Here is a 25220-nt window from a genome sequence, read left to right on the forward strand (position 1 = left end):
ATACTTTTAAAAATTATAAATTAAAAGTTAAACATTGATTTACATGGGCACCTTCAACAAAAATTTAATGCTTTGGCTTATGACATGATATTACTATCAAAAAGAAAACTTTTTCTTTGTGGTTGGATTCATTGGTCAAAAGTAGTGACAACAGAAGCACCTGGGTGGCTCAGTCTTAATGGTTAAGTGTCTGCCTTCACCTCAGGTCATGATCCCAGGGTCCTAAGATTGAGTCCTGTGTCATTGCTCCCTGCTCAGCATGGGAGCCTGCTTCTCCCTCTGCCCCTGCTAGTGCTTTCTCTTTCACTCACTCTCTCTCTTAAATAAATAAATAAAATCTTAAAAAAAAAAAAAAGTGACAATAAATGGTACTTGGTGGACTAGTTGCCCAGAGAGAAATTCAATCTGACCTACATGAGTGTTACACTAAAAAAAATCAATTACACGTGGATTTTAGATTTAATTGTGAAAGGCGAAATGACAAAGCTTCTAGAAGATAAAATGATAAAACTATTTTCATGTTTTACTAAATAGGACATAAAATTACTAACCAAAATTTAAGTCTGATAAATTGTAGTGCATCAAAACTAAGAATTTCTGCTAATGAAAAGATAACATTAAGAGAGTAAAGAAGGCAAGACAAAGAGTGGGAGTGGATATTTGAACCACATAACTGACATATGCCATATATCTAGATAATACATAAGAGGTGGAGATTACAAATTTAAAAATAAAGAAGTGGAAAAAAAGACTTCAGCAGGCATTTTACAAAGACGATATCCAAATGGCCAACAGGAATATGAATATAAGCCCAAACTAATTCCTTATCAAGAAAATAAAAATGAGACTATGCTGAATCAGGGCAGCCCTGGTGGCACAGCAGTTTAGCGCCGCCTGTAGCCCAGGGCGTGATCCTGGAGACTCGGGATCGGATAGAGTCCCATGTCGGGCTCCCTGCATGGAGCCCTCTGCCTGTCTCTCTCTCTCTCTCTCTCTCTCTCTCTCTCTCTCTCTGTGTCTCTCATGAATAAATAAAATAAAATCTTAAAAAAAGAGAGAGAGACTATACTGAATCAGTGGCTCTCAAATTTTTGGACTCAATTCTATACAAGTCTTATAAATGATAGAGGATTTCAAAGAAGTTTGTTTATGTAGTTATACCTATTGGTATTTACCACATTAGATATTAAAAATGAGAATTTTAAAAATATTTATTTGTTAATTCATTTAAAAATAGCAATAACAAAGCATAATGTTAACATAACACTTGAATGAATGTTTTCAAAAAATAATCCTTTTTATTTATTTATTCATGAGAGATACAGAGTGAGAGGCAGAGACATAGGAAGAGGGAAAAGCAGGCTCCATGCAGGTAGCCTGATGCAGGATTCAATCCCATGACTCTGGGATCACGACCTGAGCCGAAGGCAGGCACTCAACCACTGAGCCACCCAGGTGTCCAAAATATTTTTTAATGACAAGAGCAGCCATGTTTTATATTTTTCCAAGTCTCTTTAATGTCTGGCTTAATAGAATGCATTTGGAGTCTACATCTCTTTCTGCACTCAACTTGAGATTCATGAATAATCCAGAGTCAAATTCAGACATAAAGGTATATATTCTGAATGTTTCCATCTCCATTTATATTTACAAACAGAAAAAAAAAAAACTAGTACGTTATCAGGATAGTCACTTTTTCTGGAGGAAAGAAAGATGTCTGAAACATTCTAATTTTTGTATCAAACGAGGGTTACGTCTTTATGTTCATTTTATGAAAATTCATCTTAGGGAGCACCTAAGTGGTTCAGGTCATGATCCCAGGGTCCTGGGATGGAACCCGTCATTTGGCTTTCTGCTCAGAAGGGAGACTGCTTCTCCTTCTCCCTCTGCCCTTTCCCCTGCTCTTGTGCTCTCCCTTCTCTCAAATAAATGAAATTAGAAAAGAAAAGAAAACTCATGTGCATTTATATCTTTTTATGTTTTACTTTACTTTTTTTAAAGAGGAACAAATAGAATGATCCCTATGCTTGAACAATCTTTCTGTAACAAAGTTCCTTCTTTGATGCTTAGCAAAACGTAAAATAAGGTATTCACTCTTGTCTCGTATTTGCTGCTACTTATGTGAATCTTTTTTGGACAAGCAATATCCTTGAGCCTCAGTAAAGTAAGATATTTGGATGATACCTAAGATGCCTCTAGTTCTAACATTCAACTGTTCTACCCTTGAATTGGTAAGCATCAAAAATCTATTACAATGAAAACTTACTAACAGCTGGTGACAACTGTAAAACACAAAAAAAATTACTTTGCATAACTCTGAGAAACTTAAAACCTAAGTTTATAGACACTTCCCTTCAGAAAGAGCTATATTATTCTTTATCACTGTATGTTAGACTTTTAGATCTCTATTTCTCCAATTATTTTTTTTAATTTTTATTTATTTATGATAGTCTCACACACACACACACACACACACACAGAGGCAGAGACATAGGCAGAGGGAGAAGCAGCAGGCTCCATGCACTGGGAGCCCGACGTGGGACTCGATCCCGGATCTCCAGGATCGCGCCCTGGCCCAAAGGCAGGCACCAAACCGCTGTGCCACCCAGGGATCCCCTATTTCTCCAATTATTTATTATAACTTGGTATATGTCACATGTGGAACTTGCTCACTTGAAACATTTGACTTAAATAGAAGGACAGAAATAAAGTGTCACAGATAATAAGCCTACCCTCTAAGAATAAGTTTATTTTTTTTCAAGATTTATTATTATTATTTTTTTAATTTATGATAGTCACAGAGAGAGAGATGAGAGAGAGGCAGAGACACAGGAGGAGGGAGAAGCAGGCTCCATGCACCGGGAGCCCGACGTGGGATTCGATCCTGGGTCTCCAGGATCGTGCCCTGGGCCAAAGGCAGGTGCTAAACCGCTGTGCCACCCAGGGATCCCCTCAAGATTTAATTTTTTTTAAAGTCATCTCTACACCCAGTGTGGGGCTTTAACTTACAACCCTGTGATCAAGAGTCGCCCACTTTACCAACTGAGCAATCCAGGCACCCGAAGGATAAGTTTTTTGATTTACTGAAACTGCATGAAAATGTTTTATCTAGACATGACAACCACATCATGGAATCCTACATAGAATCCTTTTCTTATATAGGATATTAAAGCAATTGGCAAGGCAGCCCCGATGGCTCAGCGGTTTGGTGCCACATGCAGCCCAGTGTGTGATCCTGGAGACCCTAGATCAAGTCCCATGTCAGGCTCCCTGCATGAAGCCTGCTTCTCCCTCTGCCTGTGTCTCTGCCTCTCTCTCTCTCCTCTCTGCGTATTCTCATGAATAAATAAATAAAATCTTTAAAAAATAAATAAAGCAATTGGCAAAATACAAGTCTGTAGATTAAATAACAGTACTATCTGCTAATTTTCTAATTCTGGGGACACCTGGGAGGCTCAGTGGTCGGGTGAATGCCCTCAGCTCAGGGGTGATCCCAGAGACCCAGGATCGAGTCTCACACTGGGCTCCCTAACATGGAACCTGCTACTCCCTCTGCCTGTGTCTCTACCTCTCTCTCTCTCTGTCTCTCTCTCTCTCTCTCTGTCTCTCCTGAATAAATAAATAAAATCTTTTTTAAAAAAATTCTAATTCTGGTAATTGTTTTCAGGATTAAGACATGGACCTCACCGTCGAGGAGAGGAGAGAGGCACCATTCTACCTGCCACACTGTTGAAAACACAAAATGGTGCATCTCCTGTGGACAAGAATTTGGCAACATTTAGAAAAATCACACATATTTACCCTTTAACCTAGTAATTTCACCTATAGGAATCTATCCCAAAGATAAAATGGCAAGAAAAAAATTTTTAATCTAAAAAAACAGACAAGATATGTACAAGGCTATTTGTAATAGTAAAAAATTGAAAATAATCCAATGTCTATTAAAAGAACACTGATGGAATAAATACTACATCCGCATAAGGAATTACAACCATATAGCTATAAAAAAAGAGCTCTATATACTAACATGGAGTTATGTCTATTTCATCATGTTAAGTGAGAAAAAAATGAGGAACTGTTTTTTTTTTAAAGATTTTATTTATTTATTTGAAAGAGAGAGGGAGCACACAAGTGAGGTGAGCAGCAGAGGGAGAAGCAGACTCCCCGTAGAGCAGGGAGCCCCATGCAAGACTCCATCCCAGGGTCCCAGGACCCTGAGATCATGACCTGAGCCACAACAGCAAAATAGCCACGACTGAGGCACCCAGGCCTGCCCTGAAGAACAGTTTTTAAATGGCATCTTTCGCATAACAATGAGTGGAGAAGACAAACACAGACATGCACATACATATTTTTAGAAAGAAAAAAATGTAAAGAAAACTCAAGGAGAGGGAAGAAACAGGTCAGAAGAAGCAAAGATAAAAGCAGAATGTACGTTTTTATACTTTTGATTTTGGAACTGTAAAATAGTGTTTTATGTAATTTCTTAAAAATTGATTTCTTAGGGATCCTTTAATCTACTTTAAATGGAAAATAAATGGAAACAAATTAATAGGTACCAAGGTGGTAGCATAAACATTTAGAAAAGGAATTACTAAAAAAAAAATTTTAAAAATAGAAAAGGAATTACTAAACAGTATTTACACTGTCAGTGTGATTTATTTTTTCTAAAGATAAAAAGAACCACTTACTAGAACCACAAACTATTCAATATTGTATCCTGAAAGACAATATAAACTATATATTGTTATTTTTTAACTACTATGAGAAAACAAAGTTTACGTAATTATCATTATGTATGAGGATTTTCATCAAAAAAAGGATACAATTATAAAAATAAAGCCAAAAACCCTGTAATACTGATTATACTGTAAATGTCAGTATGAACTTTCTAAAAAACAATGTTTCCCCGGGATACCAGGGAGGCTTAGAGGTTGAGCACCTGCCTTTGGCTCAGGGCGTGATCCCAGTTCTGGGATTGAGTCCCATATCAGGCTCCCTACTATATCTCTGCCTCTCTGTGTGTCTCTCATGAATAAATAAAATCTTAAAAAAAAAAAATGATTCCCCAGTTCTTTCCATTGTAAAGACCTAAAAGCAATGAAATACTGAAGCAATGAGCACTCTAAGTACCAAATAAATTTCCCACTAGAAGCAAGTGGAGACCCTTTGGAGATACCAGATTCCAGGTTCGAGGCTGAAAATATATGTATACTATTGAATCTAGAAAATCTTTTGCCAAAAAGTACATATGCTATCAAAGCCTAAGCTCGGAAAAAGTACATAAGAGCCTATTTATTTATTTTGAAGATTTATTTATTTATTTATTCATGATAGACACAGAGATTGAGAGAGAGAGGCAGAGACACAGGAGGAGGGAGAAGCGGGCTCCATGCCAGGAGCCCGACGTGGGACTCGATCCTGGGACTCCAGGATCGCGCCCTGGGCCAAAGGCAGGCACCAAACAGCTGAGCCACCCAGGGATCCCAAGAGCCAATTTAAAGAGTGAATCTCATCGGTAGGAATATCAGAAACAGCAATGCAAATGATTCAAGCGTCCGTCAAAAGATGAAGGTATAAATATAAATGGTATATCCATAAAACTGAACACTACTCAGCAACAAAGAGGAACTGTAGGCATTCACCTCAAGTGAGTGAATCTCCAAAGCAATGAGTATGAGAAGCCAGGCAAAAAAGGAATATACACTGTAATATTCCATTTAAATTGAATTCTAGAAAATGCAAGCTGTTCTCCAGTGTCAGAAAGATCCGGAGTTGCCTGGAATCAGGGTTGTAGAGAGGGATGCATTACAAAAAGGCATGTAGAATTTTGGGGGACCTTGGAAATGTTATCTTGATTGTGCTGATGATTTAGGATGCTTCAAATAACTTAAAAAGATTTAAAAAAAAAAAAAAGCACAAAGGAGTGCAACACAACCAAATCATAAAAATTTATTCATTCATCAAGAAACTAAACACACTAATACACCCATGTTAGTCACCAGTGGAAGTTCCTTAGGGCACAACTCATTTCTCTTCAAACTGATAAGAATCAAGCATTTTCCTGCCTTTCTTCTATGAACTGTATTTCAAGGTAAACAGATTATAGAAGAATATTCTTTTTTTATAGATGGATTTGAGATAATAAATACAGAAAAGACAAAAATAACATGATGAATAGCATTTGATTCATTAAAAAAAGAGTGGGTCTAAGAACAGATTGACCATGACTTGATATTGCTAAAGATGTTAACGGGTACAAGGAGTTCTTCAAACTATTCTCTATGCTTTCCCACACTCCAGCCATATATTAACAATTTTCGTAATATAAAGTTTCTTAACAAGTACCCACTTGGGGGATCCCTGGGTGGCTCAGCAGTTTGGCACCTGCCTTTGGCCCAGGGCATGATCCTGGAGTCCCGGGATCGAGTCCCGCATTGGGCTCCCTGCATGGAGCCTGCCTCTCTCTCTCTCTCTCTCTCTCTCTCTCTTTCGGTCTCTCATGAATAAATAAATAAATAAACTTTAAAAAAAATCACCTACTAACCTTTAAAAAAATGTACCTATTCTACCTCTTAACCAAGACTAAGAATCCTTTGAGAGCAAAATCATATCTAATTTAAATCACTCTCCTGTTATCTCCCCCAGTCAACATTAATTGTTGTTGATAACCATGAACCATCTCACTTTGATTCAAGTATTAACTTTTCCTTAGTCTACTATAACCAATTCCGTACACTTTATTAATCAGTCTATACATGTTTACAAGCTAATAAGTTGTAAAAATTTTCTTAGTAAACTCAACGACAGCCAGCTTTTGAGAATGAATTACGTGCTAAGCACCCTTAGGTGCTTTATATATTATCTCACTTCATCCTCACAACCCTAGTAGTAGGCACTCTCAGGTTCTATTTATGGGCAAAAAAACCCCCGAAAGCTTGGAGATTAAATTCCTCTCCCTCCTCCTGTTGCTATTCTGCCAGGGCCAAGTCGTCCGAGTCACGTTTTCTAAGCTTCTTAACCCTTTACTGAACTGGTCATTAGTCTCATTTTTTTTTTTAAAGATTTTATTTATTTATTCATGAGAGACACAGAGCGAGAGGCGGAGACACAGGCAGGGGGAGAAGCAGGCTCCACGCAGGGAGCCCAACGTGGGACTCGATCCCGGGTCTCCAGGGTCACGCCCTGGGCTGAAGGCGGCGCTAAACCGCTGCGCCACCCGGGCTGCCCCTAGTCTCATCTTTATTAAAGGCTGCGGCAGGTATCGTGGGGCACCTCACCGCCCCCTCCGGACCCCACGGCACGCACCCGGGTAGAGTCAGCAACCTAGGCGTCAAGGAATTGGCAGTGGCAGGAGCTCACGCTGCCTGCAGACACTGGAGAAGGCCAAAATCCTGATTCACCAAGCCAACACTCTGCCTTCCCTTCAACATTTACCCCAAACCCCTTCACTGCCCGATGCCACCGAGGTAACACTGCACTTGCTCCTGCTCTACACAAGAACGTCGTGTTTTCTCCCCCTCGGCATTGAGAGAAAAAAAAAGAAAAAGAAAAACCAAACACCTCCTGACACCTTCCTTACCCGCCCTTTTCCGCAGATCCCGGCGGCCCCTTCCATTTCCCCGCCTCTTTCTCCTTGTCTTTTTTAGTTCCGGACGCGGTGGTCGAGTCGTCCTCGAACACGCTGAAGAGTTCATCCCCGAAGGCGTCCGCCATCTTTCGGAGCTGAGAGACCGAATCTCCCTCCTACCCACGATGCTCTGCGAGCGCACCGACAGTGGACGCCACGGGCGGCCTCGGCTGTGGCCCTTAGAAGACAAAAATAGTCTAGTCACACAACCCCACCCCCCGGGATTCTTCCCTGACTTCTTCTCTTCCGAGTTTTCCTTTCCGACCACTACCCGGGAGCCAGTGGCCTGACGCAGAGAGGGAGCGTGGGGAAAAGGTCAGGCACGTCGCGGGCACCTAGAGGGCGGGGAGGGGCGGGACCTCGGCGAGTCGGACCAATTGCAGGGCAGCAGTCGCCCAGGCCCGAGAAGCCCGGATGGAGGGCGCGGGGTGGCGGCGTGGGACCCGGGGAATGTGAAGAGCGCTCGGGGAGGCGGTGCTGCGGCGGTTCCGGGAGCTGCACCGAGGGGGCACACTGCCGCAGCTGCGACATGGGCGGCAAGAACAAGAAACACAAGGCGCCGGGGGCCGCGGCGGTCCGGGCCGCCGTGTCTGCTTCCAGAGCCAAATCTGCCGAGGCTGGTCCTCCCGGGGAGGCCCCAAACAAGAAGCCTGTGGCCAGGCCGCCCCCCGCAGCTGCTGCCGGCACCCGGGAGCCCAGAGTCAAGCAAGGTACGAGCAGTCCCAGAGCCGCGCGCGGGCTTTCCACCCCGAGCGGCTGCCGCTGTTTCCGACGGAGAAGCCAGCGCGACCTGGGTAGACCTTAAGGTCGCAAAATTTCCCTCTCCCACACCTGGCGCTACTAGTTCCCTACCTGGTGGCCTTGTCCTAGATCAGTGTAATATGTTGGGGCCTCCCGAGTTATTAACGTACCCCCTGGTGCAGCCTGGCGACTCCCACCTAACCCTCGCTTTTTCTTCTTCCGAGAACAGAATAAAAATTGCATTTGCTCCCATTTCAGCAGGAATCTCCTGAGCCATCATCTAAACTACTTAGGCTGATGCAGAGCGTAAGGGTGTGCAGTTCCTAACCTTCTGCAGCCAGACCCGTTTTCGTAACGTGCTCTTCATTTCATTTTCAGCCAGGTTGTCGCGGTGTTTCATGTGTTATGGAAAAATCAGTAAGAATTTCAGTACTTACGCACTGAGTATGGGTATAACATATTGTGGAATTATCTCCAGTCTTTACCATAACCATGCTGTTTTGGCTTACTGTGCAGTTTGGTTTGATAACACAGAGATTGCTGATTCCATTTATAGATGAGCAGGCCCCATGTATTACAGCCGATTCCAAAAGATGAACAGGTGTCCTGTTTTGTTCTGCTTACGCTTGTTTGCTTGTAGTTCTTACTAAAATATTCGTCCAAGACATATTTATTGAACACCTCTGTATCTTTCATGGTGTTAGGAGTGGAATGAGCAGTATAGACACATCATCTTTTATGGACCTTGCTAGCCTAATGGCGGACACAGGCATTAAGTAATTACACCAACATGGCTTAATACTTATAAAGTGCCACAAAGAAAAGCTAAAGAAGAGAATTTAACTAAGTAGACTAATTTTTATTAGGGAGGAGGAGGAGTCATACAGTGTCTGTTTGAGAAAGTGACAGTTAAACTGAGATCGGGAGGACTAATAGGTGTAAAGAATGGGGGACGTAGTATTCTTGGCCAACTTAAGGAACTCCACATGCCAAGATCTTGAGTGAGGAAGGAGCTCTGGTGGGGCTTTGAGGTACTCATGGAATGTAAGCGTTGCCAAAGAGGATGAGACTGAAGAAGTCCTTCCTTCAACTGTCACCTTGAAAGTGGATAACTAATTCTTTGCCCTACGATTTATTACAGCATTTTAACTACAATGTTATAATGCCTATAATATGGTTACATAGAATTTCTCTTGGACTATTATTCTATGTCACTTTTACTCTCAGTCAGCCTCTTTTGTGTTCTTTGTCTTTTCCTGGCATTTTTCTGAATTCTTTCAACTTTCTAATCATTTGTTATCATTTTTCTTAAGATTTTACTTATTTATTGATGAGAGAGGCAGAGACACAGGCAGAGGGAGAAGCAGGCTCCATGCAGGGAGCCGGATGTGGGACTCCATCCCAGGTCTCCAGGATCACGCCCTGGGCTGAAGGTGGTACAAAAACCGCTGAGCCACCTGGCCTGCCCTCAGTTTTGACTTCTCATTCTCCTTGCTCCAAAATGTGACCCTCACCAAAGGTGTTAATCTGTGCTAGTAGAGTTCTCTCTGGATAGCCCTTCTTTTTTTTTTTTTTTTTTTAATTTATTTATTTATGATAGTCACACACACACAGAGAGAGAGGCAGAGACATAGGCAGAGGGAGAAGCAGGCTCCATGCACCGGGAGCCTGACGTGGGGGATTCGATCCTGTGTCTCCAGGATCGCGCCCTGGGCCAAAGGCAGGCGCCAAACCGCTGCGCCACCCAGGGATCCCTGGATAGCCCTTCTAAGAGAGTACTTCCATTATTAATTGTCTTGTCCTCTGTGGATGACTCCTCAATCTGTCCAGGCCTGGTGACTGTTCTCATCTCAAGTCAGCCATTTTTATATTTTTTATATGTACTTGGACCTTTTGGCAAGCCTCTGAAATTTTTTTAAGATTTTATTTATTTATTTATTCATGAGAAACACACACACACACACACACAGAGAGAGAGGCAGAGACACAGGCAGAGGGAGAAGCAGGCTCCATGCAAGGAGCCCGATGCGGGACCCGACCCCGGGTCTCCAGGATCACACCCTGGGCTGCAGGCGGCGCTAAACCGCTGTGCCACTGGGGCTGCCCTCTGAAATTTAACTCAACTAATACTAAACTACTTTTCTCTCCAGGCTCGTTTCTATAATTTGTTTCTTTTTTTTTTTTTTCCATATTCCTCTTTCTCTAATGTCAATAGTTACTTTTAATGCCTTCCTTTTTTCCTCACATCTAATCTGTTGCCAAGCTTCATTCATTCTCCACTTATTCATCTTCCATAGACACCATTTTTGCTTTTCTTCTGTGTTGATCACACCTTAATCTAGGCACTCATGAATTCTTGGATTACCAACAAAGCCTTCTGATGGGTCTCCCCAACTCTTATTTTTCTTCCTTTAGTTTGTCCTGCATTCAAGCATCGGATTAATCTTGGAAAAATGCTGCTTTGTTTATAGCACTTCTCAGTTTCTTCTACAGCATCTTCACTGATAAAGTGATAAAGTCCAAACCATTCACCTAGCATCTAAGGCCCTTTTTCCAGCCTTTTCACCAATTCCTGTATTCAGCTATAGCAAATCTGAGGTATTTTCATCGTTCCAAATACACTATTGACTTTCTTCCACCTGTATTCTTGCCATTTTCTCTTACTGGAATCCCGTCAGTCCAAACAGTGTCTTCCAAAATCATGTAACATTCATCCCACATAAGTCAACTATTTTTTAATTCTTCTGTGTCCCCAGCTCATTTATCATTATTACTTGAATCATTCCTTTTGACATTCAGGTCGTTACCTATTGTGTGTGAGGGAAATCCTACTGAATTTTAGGAGGTAGGGACTGTTTCATGGATACGTATTAATAATCCTTAGTATCTGCTCTAGTGCCGTGCATATAGTCTTGCAAAAAAATTTTTGGATAAGAGAGAAATTCAGAAGAATTTTAAGGCTAAGAAATCAAGAGAGAGAAAATGAGGTTATCTTAAGTTTGTAGGAAATATTTCATAACTAAGTTAATATATAGAGAGTATATATAAAATCCACAGATTGCCATGATTTTTCTTTTTTGAGGGGGGGTGTTTATATATAACATATGATAGGCCTAGTTCGGAGAAAAAAAACATGATTTCTGGACTTGTAGTTGCTGATTTAAGTGTAATTGTTCTAGTCCATTTCATCTCTTATCTTTTCAAAAGTTTAAGGAATTGTAATAGCATTACCCTCCCAAAATTGTTGTCTAAAGGTAGAAAATCACTGCTGCCATGAAATGACTCTTGGCACAATTCTCAGTATTCTCCCACTCCTGTTTCTTTATTTTATTTGTTCATCAAATAACTTTTGAATTGTTGCTGTGTGCCAGGCAAGATTTTAGGCACTGGAGATACCGCATGAACTGCTTGGGAGGGAGACTGGTAACTGTAAGGCTTGTATGTTTGAAAATCCTTAAACCTAGCAGGTGAAATCCTAAGAGGTAAAGAAAACTAGGGGAATAATGTCATGAGTGAACTCATAAAAACCATGATAAATATTTTTCAAGGTCATCCAAATAAACAAAAGTACAACAAAGGGCAGAAAACAGTGACTTGGTAAAGAATAAATTGGGTGGCAGTCTGTTTTGGCTGAGAACAGAGAAGGCTTCCCTGAGGAAACTTCTATGATGAGATGATTTGAAATATCCAGCTATTAGAAGATCTGGAGACAGAATGTTTGAGGTCGAGGGGAAAAGGGCAAAGGCCCTAAGATGGGAACAAGCATGACATGTTAAAAAGAAAAACAGGAAGAAATGTGTAGAACAAGGGGGCTAGTGTTGGTGTTAAATGTAGGAGAGACCTTAGCTAGTTTACATTTTTTAAAGGGTCATATTAGTCAGGTGATTATGGCAATATGAACTTCCTCACAGACCCTGACTACTCAGGTTGTAGCAGTTTATCCTCTGGATACCCTGTACTTCCCTTTCAGAGCTTATTTGGATAATTAGGTACTTAATTACCCCATGAAGACAAGGACTGGGTCTTATTTATCCCTGTTTAGGTCCCTTGGCTGGTTCACATCCCCTTGCAGATGTATGCTTTTGGTCAGAAAGAAACCTGAGTGCCTCAGTGCACCTGTCACCAGCACTAGCTACTCAAAGTGAACGTATTAGTGATAGTGGGTCATTAAAATCACTCTGTGATATCAAGTGCAATGTATTATAAAAGGAATATGTTGTGAAAGTCCTGGGCAACAAGAAATTGATTTTTGGCTGATGCTTGTTTTTTATTAGCTGAGTCATCTTGAAGAAATCACTTTTTCTGTGCTTCAACTTTAGTGTAATTATTTTTGAGAATAACTTATTGTGTTCTGTGAAATACCATTTATAAATTTGAAATCCATAATACTTTTGCCTTGGAGATACTATACACTAACATCCTTACTTGCAGATTTCCAGTAACTCCCTCTGTGTGAAACAGAACACCACAGTTTATGGGAAGACCCAAAGTCATGGGTCTTTAAGCAGCAAGGAAAGTAACTTTCATAAATCATGTGCACGTTACTTGGCAAAAGAATGGGAACCATCTTTATACCATGGCCCATTGACTTAGAATTGCATTTGAGGGCGGCAGGGGTGGCTCAGCGGTTTAGTGCCACCTTCAGCCCAGGGCCTGATCCTGGAGTCCTGGGATCGAGTCCCACGTCAGGCTCTCTGCGTGGAGCCTGCTTCTCCCTCTGCCTGTGTCTCTGTGCTTCTCCCCCCCACCCCCCGCCATCTCTCAATAAATAAATAAAATCTTAAAAAAAAAAAAAAGAATTGCATTTGAAAATAGGCTTACCAATTTATAAATTTGAATATCTGGTTTTTTCTGGTGCCTTCAATTTTTCCTAAGTAACACGTTTTTGTTATTTTTTTTATAAGATTTTATTTATTCATGAGAGACACATTTGAATATGGTGGTAGGGAGCAGTTAGATTGACATTCTGAAAGTTGGCAGCTGACAGGAAAAGATACCAAAAAAGCACCAAATAGAAAATTAAAACAGTTTCAGGGAATTAAGTAAGCACAGTCTTTTTAATAGCCTCTGCATTCCTCCAGGGACAATAATAGATATTCATAGTAGGTAATACCTCATAAAAAGCTTCGAATTTTGCTGTTTGAATATGTATTGAGAAGAATTTGAAATAGAAAGGGCCTTACTGGCTTACTTGATTTAATTGGTAATATCTCTGTAGCAAGATCTCATTGTTTCATTTCCTCAGCATATTGTGTAAAATGAAAACATACCTACTTTTAGGGACTCTTTTTGACCCCCAATGTGCAGCAGTATTTATGTACATTCTCCTGACTTTCTGGGAACTCAGCTTTTCTTTTATTTGCCCTCTGGAAGTTCACAGTATAAGCTGACTTCAAGGAAATGATGTGACTGGATGTCTTAGGTAGATCGGTTGGAGGAAACAAATGAGAGCTTACTGCAATCTTCAGAGCTTCTTACTTACTTCAGTCTTTACTAACAACAACAAAAAATAAAAGAATTTACTATTTCACCTCTATCAATAACACATCAACCTGGAACAACTTCTCAGTGTAGTCTTGGTTAAAAAAACTCATACACCTGTACCTTTTCCAAAACAGTAATAATTGGATCCTCTTAATGATTTGGGGACTTGTAAACTCTCATTAATATGCTAAATTTGTGAACAGGTTTACAGCATTTGATGAGACCTCACAGAAATGGCTAAGGACTATTGATAATGTGCTCTAATTTATGACTATTGACATGAACAAGGTTACTAGGATTAAAGTTTAATGCTAAAAGATAAGGAAATTAACCATACTGTGCCTTTTTTTTTTCATAAAAAGTTTATATTAACTTGTCATGGGTTTGTCATTTTTATGAATTGATGAATATTTAAATTTTTTTCCTTTTTATTTACAATATGGTCTATATCAGTGTTACAATTCACGTGAACAAAAAGTATTTTGGGATCATCACTGATTTTTTTTTTAAACAATTTGGAAATTTTTAAAAATTTTTTTAAAGATTTTATTTATTCATGAGAGACGAGAGAGAGAGAGAGAGAGAGAGAGAGAGAGAGAGGCAGAGACACAAGGAGAGGGAGAAGCAGGCTCCATGCAGGGAGCCTGACCTGGAACTCTATCCATGCAGGCTGCCCTTGTCACTGATTTTTTTTTATTTTTTTATTTTTTTTAATTTTTCTAATAATTTATTTTTTATTGGTGTTCAGTTTGCCAACATACAGAATAACACCCAGTGCTCATCCCGTCAAGTGCCCACCTCAGTGCCCGCCACCCAGTCACCCTCACCCCCCGCCCTCCTCCCCTTCCACCACCCCTAGTTCGTTTCCCAGAGTTAGGAGTCTTCCAAGTTCTGTCTCCCTTTCTGATATTTCCCACTTATTTTTTCTCCTTTCCCCTTTATTCCCTTTCACTATTATTTATATTCCCCAAATGAATGAGACCATATAATGTTTGTCCTTGTCACTGATTTTTAAGAGAGTGAGGGGATCATGAGACCAAAGTTTTGAAAATGCTATTTATTCCTTGGTTGTTCATTGGTAGGGAGCTAGTGATACGCATAGCATTTCTTTTGGTTGGAATAGAATTAACATCTGTAGTGGGTTGAGTAGTGTCATGTTGCCTCCCCACCCAAAGTTCATTTGTACCTGGAACCTCAGGACGTGACCTTATTTGGAAATAAGGTCTTTATAGATATAATTAGTCAAGGATCTTGATATGAAATTATCCAATGACTAGTATCAGAGAAAAGAGGGATATTGGGACACAGACACACAGGAGATACGGCTATGTGTAAAAAAGGAGGCAGGCAGACAAGGCAAGCAACTCCCGGGATCACCAGAATCTAGAAGAGGCGAGAAAGTATTCTTGTCTAGAGCTTGCAGGGAGTATGACAACTTGACTTTGGACTTCTGGCCTCCTGAATTGTGAGAGAGATTTCTACTATAATTGGCCAACCAAGATTGTGGTAATTTGTCCTAGGGAACTAATACAGCAACCTTGGACACTATCAGTAGGAGATGATAGGAACTGCCAACCATCTTCTCCGCCAGGATTCTAATATCCTTTGAGAGGTCTTCAGCCAAGTGCCAGGCAGAAAAGCATCTGATTGTAAAATATGAAGATAGATTTCATTTAAAAAATGTATAGGCCTTTGCTCTTTGGAAGTAACTGATTAACTTAGAGGATGCTAATTGGTAAAATGTTTTTGAAAATTTAGAGGTCATATTGCTACTTTGTAGAATATTTGGTGAAGTGGGGAAAAGGGCTGAAATAAAATATTTAATGTTTAGCAATTTTTAGAGGAAAATTAAAATAATGTAATAGCTATTAATGACCAAATTGCCTTGACTACTTATTGTCTGTTACATACAGGTCCGAAAATTTATAGTTTTAATTCTGCAAATGATTCTGGCAGTCCTGCTAATCTGGATAAATCTATTTTGAAAGTGAGTACTGAGTTTTGAGTCATTTCAAGAAATGTTCTCTTTGAAAAGGGGAAAAAAAAGATTTATTCTTAAGTATAAGAATTATGAAGTATTTAAAATGTTTGTAACAGTTAAATTAATTGCTGATCTGTACTAAATAGAAGTAAATCATAACACATATTGAACATCATAAAAATTAAGGAAGATCTGGATAAGATCCAAATTTCTAAGGATAGTGTATGCATCCTTTCAGACCTGATTTAGTATACATTTCCAGCTTCCTCTCCGTTATTCTTCTCCACTTCAAATTTTACTTTAAATCTCATTGTTCCTCCAAATCACGCATGATTTATGACTCCAGGCTTTTGTCAGTGGCCTCTCTGCTTTAAAAGAGCTACTTCCCCCTTCTCCATTTGTCTCTTCTGGAACCTCTAGGAAGTCCTTCATAACTCAGCAATTTTCCTAGTGGTTCCATATATTTTTCATGCATCTTTTTAAATGCTGCACTGGCTTGTAGTTTATCTTTTTATATAGGTTCCTCTGCTAGACTGAATTCCTGAATTATATTTTTGAGCATAGCTCATAGTAGGCATTCAATAAAGATGTAAAGAGAAGGTATCTTTGTTGGTAGATGTTTATGTGTTCTAGGTTAAAAATATGGAAAGAACATACGGAACAAAAATATGGAAGACAAAATGGCTAATGGAAAAGCAGGAATCAAACCCTGGAAGCCAAAAGAATTTGTGTGACCTAATTATTACTATTTATGTAGTTTTTACTTTTACTTCATAGTTCTTCTTTTTAGCGTAACATCCATTTTGTTTTTTAAGCTGTGTGCTTGGGATGGTTTACATTAAACAGATTTCTGGACTCCATTCCCAAGGATTCAGCTTGCTTAGGCTCAAACTTAAGAATTGGTCTTTATGAAAGCAATCCAAGGACAATATCTTGAGACCTACAGGTTTAAGAGGGGTTTTAAGAGGATTTTTTTCTTGCCATGTTGCTTTTTCCATGTCACGTTTTTTCTTAAATATATGGTACAGATATGGTCTAATGAATGGTAGTCTAAAATACAATAATTATTTACCTGATTTTCACTGAGATTCTTGGATTCATTGGTAGAGATCTAGAAAATTGTATTTTTTCTATAATTGTTAAATATTGCTTAATAATAAAAACAAAAAAACAAAAAATAAATATTGCTTAATAATTTAGATTCTAATTGATATGACCTTTTTGGCTTCAACAGGTAGTAATTAATCACAAACTAGAGCAAAGAATTATTGGAGTGATAAATGAACATAAAAAGCAAAATAATGACAAGGGAGTGATTTCTGGAAGACTTACTGCCAAAAAATTACAGGTATTTTGCAAACTTTTTTTTTAAGTATCTTATTTTTAGTGGAGCATTTTTAAGACCTCTCCACACATGAAGTGGTGAGATAAAATGACTTTTTTCAATTTCCATTGAGATTTCATGTAGATCATTTCTGTCAGCAAGAATAGGGAAGGAATTGTGCCAGATACAAGTGTACACATTAAAATGGTGATATGAAAACTCAATTGCATTCCCCAAATTACATTAGACTCTGTAGTGGGCAATTTTGCTTACATCGTATCTGACATAGTCAATACCAGAAGGTACTTTGTCTCATTTTTCAAATGAAGAAATTTGGGCATGGAAAGATTAGGACCCTATAACCGGAGATTGTTAGCAAGTAGCAGAGTAAGCAGAGTCTGAATTGGAATCCAGTTCTGCCCAGCTCTAAAGATCATGCTTTAGAAAGTACATTAAGATGCTTTACTTTATGTATGAACATGTTCATTGAAGCGCACTACTTACAATAAAAAGAGAAAACATCCTAAATGCTCACAAATAGGAAAATGTATAATTAGACTATGATATGTCTACCCAATGGAATATTATGTAACTATTAAAAGTGATGAGTTTCTAATAACTTGGGATGATGCTTGTTACAGTATTAAGTGAAATTTGTTTTTACAAAGTCATAGAAAAATGAATGAAAGAAAACATACTACATTGCAAACAATACCTTTGGGTAGTTAGAATATGAGCGATGTCTCCAAGTCCTTTTTTAATTTATCCATAGTTGTCAAATTCTCCATTTGGTGAGCATATTTAACTCTTCTAACTAGAAGGGGGGAAAAGATTTAAAGTAAAATTTGTATCAGAGTTTCTGGTTTAAAATGAGTGGGAGAATAAAATTAATAATAAAAGGAGAGAAAATAGAATTCCTTTTTCCATTTCACTTTCATAGGATTTATACATGGCTTTACAAGCTTTTTCATTTAAGACTAAGGACATTGAAGATGCCATGACTAACACACTCTTACAAGGAGGTGATCTCCATTCTGCCTTGGATTGGCTCTGTTTAAATCTTTCAGATGGTAAGTAGTATTGTCATAAAATTGTTAACAGTTTCTAGAACCCTTTTGAAATAATTTCAGCATTTGTGACATTTGTATCAAGTTTTAAAATGTTTTCATTGTGTTATAATTACTTATTTTGCAAATGTTCTCACCCTTTTTCATTCTTTACAGTGTATTTTCAGAGGTTGTAGTCCATGCAAGAAGAAATTATTTTTTGTGCTTACTTTCAGTTGTCAGTAGTCATCTTACAAGGCAATTAATACAACAAATTTTCAAAGTTTGCCTGCGTATAACTTATCTGGCTGGTTTGGGTTCAGAAATTTGGGCCACCTGGCTTTGGATAAATTTGATTTAACGAGGGTTGTAATCTTTGGCAAGAAGCTGGAGTGCAAATGACTGAGTAAGGATCCTGCCATATACTATGACAGGCAACCAAAGAGTTGGGAAAGGTTCAAATCGTTTTATGAAAATTTAGAAGCCAAAAAAAAAAAAAAAAAAAGAAAATTTAGAAGCCTAACACATTGAGTGTGAAATAAATGGCCAAAAAGAGGTGGGCTAGCTATCTGATGAGTGTTCCCATTCCTACTTTGACAGTAAAGCCAGGTTCATCATAGGATTTCTATTCTTAGGCGATGAGGGATGGAAGAAAGAAAGTAAGGTGCTGTTTGTCTAGGCAGGGTTTATGTGTATGTTTAATGAATGCAGATGCTTGTTTTATGTATCATATGCATGTTTTTTTATTCTGATTTTTAAGATGCACTTCCTGAAGGATTCAGTCAAGAATTTGAAGAACAGCAACCTAAAAGTAGGCCAAAATTCCAGTCTCCTCAAATACCAGCCACTGTTTCCCCTCCATTGCAATCTAAAACCAAAAAACAAGAAGATACTAAGACTAAGGTAATTTAAAAATTAAACATTTGAAGTTGTATGAAATCAGAATGAAGCACATGTAACAGTTCATGAGTAGAAATACTTGGTTGCCATAAGATTTTTGCTTATTGGAAAAAAAAAAAAGATTTTTGCTTATTGAAAATAATTAATTGGTTTGCCAGGCTTTTCTGTCACTGTTTTAGTAATGTTTTGCTGCATAACAAAATACCCAAATATATAGTGGCTTAAACCAGCAATTAACTTCTTTAGATTCTGTAGTCTGGACTGGGCTCAGTTGGTTAGTCCTTCTATTCCACAAGTTATCTTCTTAGGCTGGAATATCCAAAATGGTTTCTTTACTCATAGGACTAGTGCCTCAGCTAGGGGGCTAGCCAGGCATTCCTCTTTCCACGTGGCCAATTCCAAAATACATGTGGAAGCGGATTACAGAAAGGCATGACTACTAGAAGGTGTACTTCACTAGGGCATTACACTTAAATAATCTGCGTATCATAAAACCTCTGTGAACGTGGTTAAACCTGGAGAACATTATGCTAAGTGAAATAAGTCAGTCATAGAAAGATAGATACTACATGATTTCACTTATGCGACGTATCCAAAATAGTCCAATTCATAGAAGAGAATAGAATGGTATTTACTGGAGGTAAAGGGAGGAGAGGGGGAAGTGGGGAAATGTCTAATTGTTAAAAGTTTCATTTACACAAGATGAATAAGTTCTAGAGATCTGTGTAACATAATGCCTATAGTTAATACAATATTGTGCACTTTAGGGACACCTGGGTGGCTCAGTAGTTGAGCATCTGCCTTGGATTCAGGGCGTGATCCCAGGCTCCTGGTATGAGTCCCACGTCGGGCTTCCTGCATGGAGCCTGCTTCTCCCTCTGTCTATGTCTCTGCCTCTCTCTCTCTGTGTCTCTCGTGAATAAATAAATAAAATCTTTAAAAAAATATATTGTACACTGTAAAATATATTCAGAGGATAGATGACATGTTAAGTGTTTTTACTACAGCCACCACTCTTCACTCCCACCAACACACATGAACAAAAGAACACAGGGGTTTGGAGATGATGGATAAGTTTAGTGCCTTGATTGTAGTGATCACGAGTGTATGCATATGTCCAACGCATCAAACAATAAGCTTAAATATACGTTACAATAAACTAGTATATAATTGATATATTAATATGCACATTAAATATGTACAATTTTGGGATGCCTGGATGGCTTAGTGGTTGAGCATCTGCCTTAGGTTCTGTGTGATCCTGGAGTCCTAGGATTGAGTCCCATGTCAGGCTCCCTGCATGGAGCCTGCTTCTCCCTCTGCATGTGTCTCTGCCTCTCTCTCTCTGTGTCTCTCATGAATAAGTAAAAAAAATATTTTTAAAAAGACAAAATAAATAAATAAATATGTACACTTTTTAAATATATCAGTTATACCTCGGTAAAGCCTAAAAACAAAAACAAAAATCTGGACAGCATAATTGCCACTGTTTTTAAGACATAACGCTACTATTTAACCATTCTTTTCTTTTTTTGCTTCTTTATATAAACATATTTTTTGGATTTTGCAGGTTTGGGCTTCTTAAAGTAATGTTGAATTCATTTGTCCTTCGTAGAACAGTATGTAATATTATTGAAGCTTATGTGTCTCCTGTTTCTGAGTGTAAGAAAAAATAGTAAAACAAGGACACTTAATGATAGTTTGACACCTTTTTCTAACTTTGGTTTTTCAGATATTTGTTTTTCCTTTCAGCCCAAAAAGGAAGAAAAAAATTTGGAAGTAAATATGAAAGAATGGATCTTGCGGTATGCTGAACAGCAGAATGAAGAAGAAAAGAGTGAGAATTCTAAAAGTTTAGAAGAGGAGGAAAAATTTGACCCTGTGAGTTAGAAATTTGTATTAGGCTTCTAGCTGGATATTCATAGGCAACATATTTAACTTTTCTGTGACTTAGTTTTCACCTTTGTAATTAAAGAAATACCTACCTAAAAAGAAAGAAAGAAGAAAGAAAGAAAGAAAGAAAGAAAGAAAGAAAGAAAGAAAGAAAGAAAGAAAGAAAGACCTACCTCTAGGAGTTGATATGAAGATAAAACAAAATAAAACTTATAAATAGCAAAATAGCAATGGCACAGAATAACTGCTCAGTAGCTGTTACTTATAGTCCTCCTGTGTTTAAAGAGATAATCATCAAATATTTTTAAATGATTATCATTTGTAGGGAGGGAGTATGCTAAATTCCTTGGATAATAAAAGGCACATTTCTTTACAGAGGATATCCGTGGACTGGTAAGAAAAAACCTAGGTATCATAAGAGAAACTAAAAATGTAAGGTTAAATGGAAACATTGTAGGAAGATAATATTACAATATCTATGTCTGACAGAAGAGTTCTGTCTAGAATTTATAAAGATGTTTGAAAAGGACAACAGACACTTTATGAAAACAGATGCATGGATGGCCAGTAAACATGTAAAAATAATTTCAAGATCATTAGTCATCAGAGAAATGAAAACAAAACTTATAATGAGATACTATTTTATATTCATCAAAATGGCTATGATTAAAGAGTTGAATAATACCAAGTATTGGGAGGGCATGGAGCAACGGACACACTCAGACATTGATTTTGGGAGTGTAAAATAGTACATCCACTTTGGAAAACTGGCACTTTCTTATGAAGTTAAACATACACTTAACAAATGACCTAATAGTTTCATTCCTACGTATTTATTCAAGAAAAAAGAAAACATGTCTGGGGAAAAAAACCTGCATGTAAAATTTCATAGCAGCCTTATATTCCTAATAGCCAAACACTGCAAGCAACTCTCTAAAACATACTTGAATGAAAGAAGCCAGGCACAAATGAGTACATGTGTAATTATTATATTAAATTCTAGAAAAGTCATTCATGCAAAATCATTCAGTAGTGACAAAAAAGGCAGATCAGTGGTTGCTTGAATCCAGAGGCAGGAAGGGAAACTTTTGGGGATGATGAGAACGTTTTATATCTTTGTTATGATAGTGATTACACAGATATATACATTTGTCAAACTCATTTACTTGTACACTCACATGGGTGCATTTTATTGTGTGTAAATTATACTGTAGTAAAATTGATTTAGAAAGAAAAACGGGAAGTTGCAGAACCCATTTGTGTAAAAGAAAAAAATACATATATTTGCATTCCTACGTATGCACAGAAAAGATCTGGGAAGATTCGCAAGAAGCTATTATTAATGATTAGGACTGGGGTGCTAGAAAGGGAGAGAGACCTCTTTTTTTAGACTCTTCTATATCCTATAAGCTTTTTTAAAACTATATGCCTGTATTAAGCTAATACAAAGAAAAATAATTTAGGACAGTACAAGTCTATGTTGAGGTTCAAACAGGGTCTCTTCTGATTGGAGCATTAAGCCTGCAAAGCCGAGGGTGGAACTTGAAGGGTGGATGGAGTGCACATGGGCAGGAAAAGGAAGATGGTCCAGATGGGTGAGACAGTATGAACAGGGTAAAGAAGTGGAATTGTGTAAGGGGCCTTTGGGTGTTAGACAGTTAATGAGTCTATACAGAGCATAAAACGTAGATGAGTACTGCCAGGTAGGAGTAAACAGGTGAGTTTAGCTGACACCAGAAGATTTTGATGCCTAAAAAATGAATTTGACTTTTCCTCTTATGAAGAATCGCCGAAGCATGGGGGCAGGTGAATTAAAAGGAGAATTTGATATTGTAGGTCAGATTTAGTAGTGTTTAGTAAAGGTGGTTTGAAACATTGAATAGCGTTCTAGGTGATTTGGAAAAGATAGGGAAGCCATTTTGGTAGCTGTTGCACTTCCTCAGGTGTAAAATAATAAGACTCTGAATTGGAAAAGAACAGAAACCTTTAAAGCAGGAATCCAGAGAAACTGTCGATTTACCTAATACAAAGCTTAATAAAACCAAAAACAGATTTGCTGGTGGAGCAATGGTGTTATCAGTGGCAGAGGTAGGACTGCTGAAAGAATGAGTGTCATTTGGGTGACAAAGAGAAGAGAGCTAACCCTTCTACCTGGTAACACTGTATTGTTTGTGTTCTACATGGAGTGGGCCCAGAATTCAGCTGCATGTGCAGACTTAGTTTATCTCTTGTTCCTTCATCTTTATAGTTCTGTTTCATAGCAGCATTATGCCCTTATCTTCTCCACCCCATACATTGATGCATCTCACCTGTCCCTTACAATCTAAGGAAAAAAAGAAAATTGAGTTTAACTTAAAACTGTGTGTATGGGATCCCTGGGTGGCGCAGCGGTTTGGCGCCTGCCTTTGGCCTGGGGCGTGATCCTGGAGACCCGGGATTGAATCCCACGTCGGGCTCCCGGTGCATGGAGCCTGCTTCTCCCTCTGCCTGTGTCTCTGCCTCTCTCTCTCTGTGTGTGACTCTCATAAATAAATAAAAATTAAAAAAAAAAAACAACTTTGCTCAGCAGAGTCAGATTCTTAAGTTTTACTACTTCCCTTTTCCCCAGAGGCCTTTTTTTTTTTTTTAATGTCCCTGACTCTTCTACAAGAAAGAGATTATGGGAAGATAACTTTCAAATGAGTATTATTATCTTATTACTGATACAGTCCTTTAAAAACATGTATTTATAGAATGCATAAAAATAAGATATTTTCCTTTTACAGAAATGAACTCACATTTACTTTTTATTCTGTAGTTTTTAAATTTTATTTAACATGTCACGGAAGTTCTCCATATGGATCACGCTCATTCTTTTACTCTCTTTTTTTTTCTAGTAGCCAATTAATTTTTTTCTGTAGATGTGGTACACACTTGATTTGCAGTTTTTCTTCTTCAGGCAGTACTGCAGTATTGTTTATATGTACTTGCAACTTTGCACCTTTGTATTATTTCTCTGAGAAAAATTTCTATAAGTAAATGTGCTGGATCAAAGAATAAGATCAGGGACACCTGGGTGGCTCAGCGGTTGGCATCTGCCTTTGGCTCTCGGCATGATCTCAGGATCGGTGATTGAGTCCTGCATCGGGCTCCTCGCAGAGAGCCTGCTTCTCCCTCTGTCTGTGTCTCTGTCTCTCTCTGTGTCTCTCATGAATAAATAAAGTCTTTAAAAGAAAAAAAAAAACAGAATAAGATCAAAAGATCACAGGTGTTTTGTTTTTTTCTTAAGATTGTATTTATTCATGAGAGAGGCAGAGACATAGGCAGAGGGAGAAGCAGGTTCTATGGGGTGTCCAACGTGGGACTCGATCCCAGGACCTTGGGATCACGACCTGAGCTGAAGGCAGACACTTAACCACTGAGCCACCCATGCACCCCAAAAGATCATAGGTTTTGATGTAATACATTGACAGTTGATTAACTCATTTTGTTCTTTTTTAAATTTCTGTATCATCTTATTTGGAACAGAATGAAAGATACTTGCATCTTGCAGCAAAGCTTCTGGATGCAAAGGAGCAAGCAGCTACCTTTAAACTAGAAAAAAACAAGCAAGGCCAAAAAGAGGCTCAAGAAAAAATAAGGAAATTTCAAAGAGGTAAACACTTCCAAATTCTTAGATGTGTAAATGTCTTTTCGTTTTTGCTTTCCTAGCATGGAGATTGCCTCTTTTTAGTTTGTCTAACAGTTTATACATGGGATTGGGAGACTTTCTGTAACAAGCCAAATAAATACTGTAGGTTATACAGGCCATATAGACTCTCTCACAATTACTGAACTCTGCTGTCACAGCATAGAAGTGGCCATGAACAATACATAAGTGAATGGCTGTGGTTTCATAAAACTTTATGGATTCTGAAATGGGAATTTCATATAATTTTCACATGTCATCATATATTTATTTTTTTTCAACTGGTTAAAAATATAAAAATCATTCTTAGCTTATAAGAAACAGGTAGTGGGGCTAGATTTGACTGGCAGGCCATAGTTTGTCAGTGTCTGATGTATATCATAAAATACCATCCTCCCTCAAGAAGAACAGGTGGATATAATTCCATGAGTATTTGTTACTAATAAGGATGTTTTTTCAGACCTTCTATTTCTGTTAAATAATTTCTTTAAAATGTGTGATGTGAAAATAAATTGCCTCCGACTTCTAGCACAAATTTTAAGTAGGAAGTGTTG

At 38.4% G+C, this 25220-nt stretch overlaps 2 protein-coding genes across 2 annotated transcripts in view; one reads left to right on the plus strand and one right to left on the minus strand.

The window, feature by feature from the left end:
* Positions 1-7948, minus strand: part of MTREX (Mtr4 exosome RNA helicase) — a 98684-nt gene extending 90736 nt beyond the window's left edge. The window contains exon 1 of the mRNA XM_055332130.1: positions 7583-7948. Within this exon, the coding sequence (XP_055188105.1) occupies positions 7583-7716 (134 nt within the window). The 5' untranslated portion in view covers positions 7717-7948. The remainder of the gene's footprint in view (positions 1-7582) is intronic.
* A 107-nt stretch (positions 7949-8055) lies between these two features.
* The window catches only part of DHX29 (DExH-box helicase 29), a 49472-nt gene continuing 32307 nt past the window's right edge, over positions 8056-25220 (plus strand). Inside the window, exons 1-7 of the mRNA XM_055332528.1 lie at positions 8056-8340; positions 15769-15842; positions 17071-17184; positions 18101-18230; positions 18967-19109; positions 20859-20987; positions 24507-24633. Of these exons, the coding sequence (XP_055188503.1) occupies positions 8160-8340; positions 15769-15842; positions 17071-17184; positions 18101-18230; positions 18967-19109; positions 20859-20987; positions 24507-24633 (898 nt within the window). The 5' untranslated portion in view covers positions 8056-8159. The remainder of the gene's footprint in view (positions 8341-15768; positions 15843-17070; positions 17185-18100; positions 18231-18966; positions 19110-20858; positions 20988-24506; positions 24634-25220) is intronic.

Source organism: Nyctereutes procyonoides, unplaced genomic scaffold, assembly GCF_905146905.1.
Source record: "Nyctereutes procyonoides isolate TBG_1078 unplaced genomic scaffold, NYPRO_anot_genome, whole genome shotgun sequence".
NCBI classification, from domain to species: Eukaryota; Metazoa; Chordata; class Mammalia; order Carnivora; family Canidae; genus Nyctereutes; species Nyctereutes procyonoides.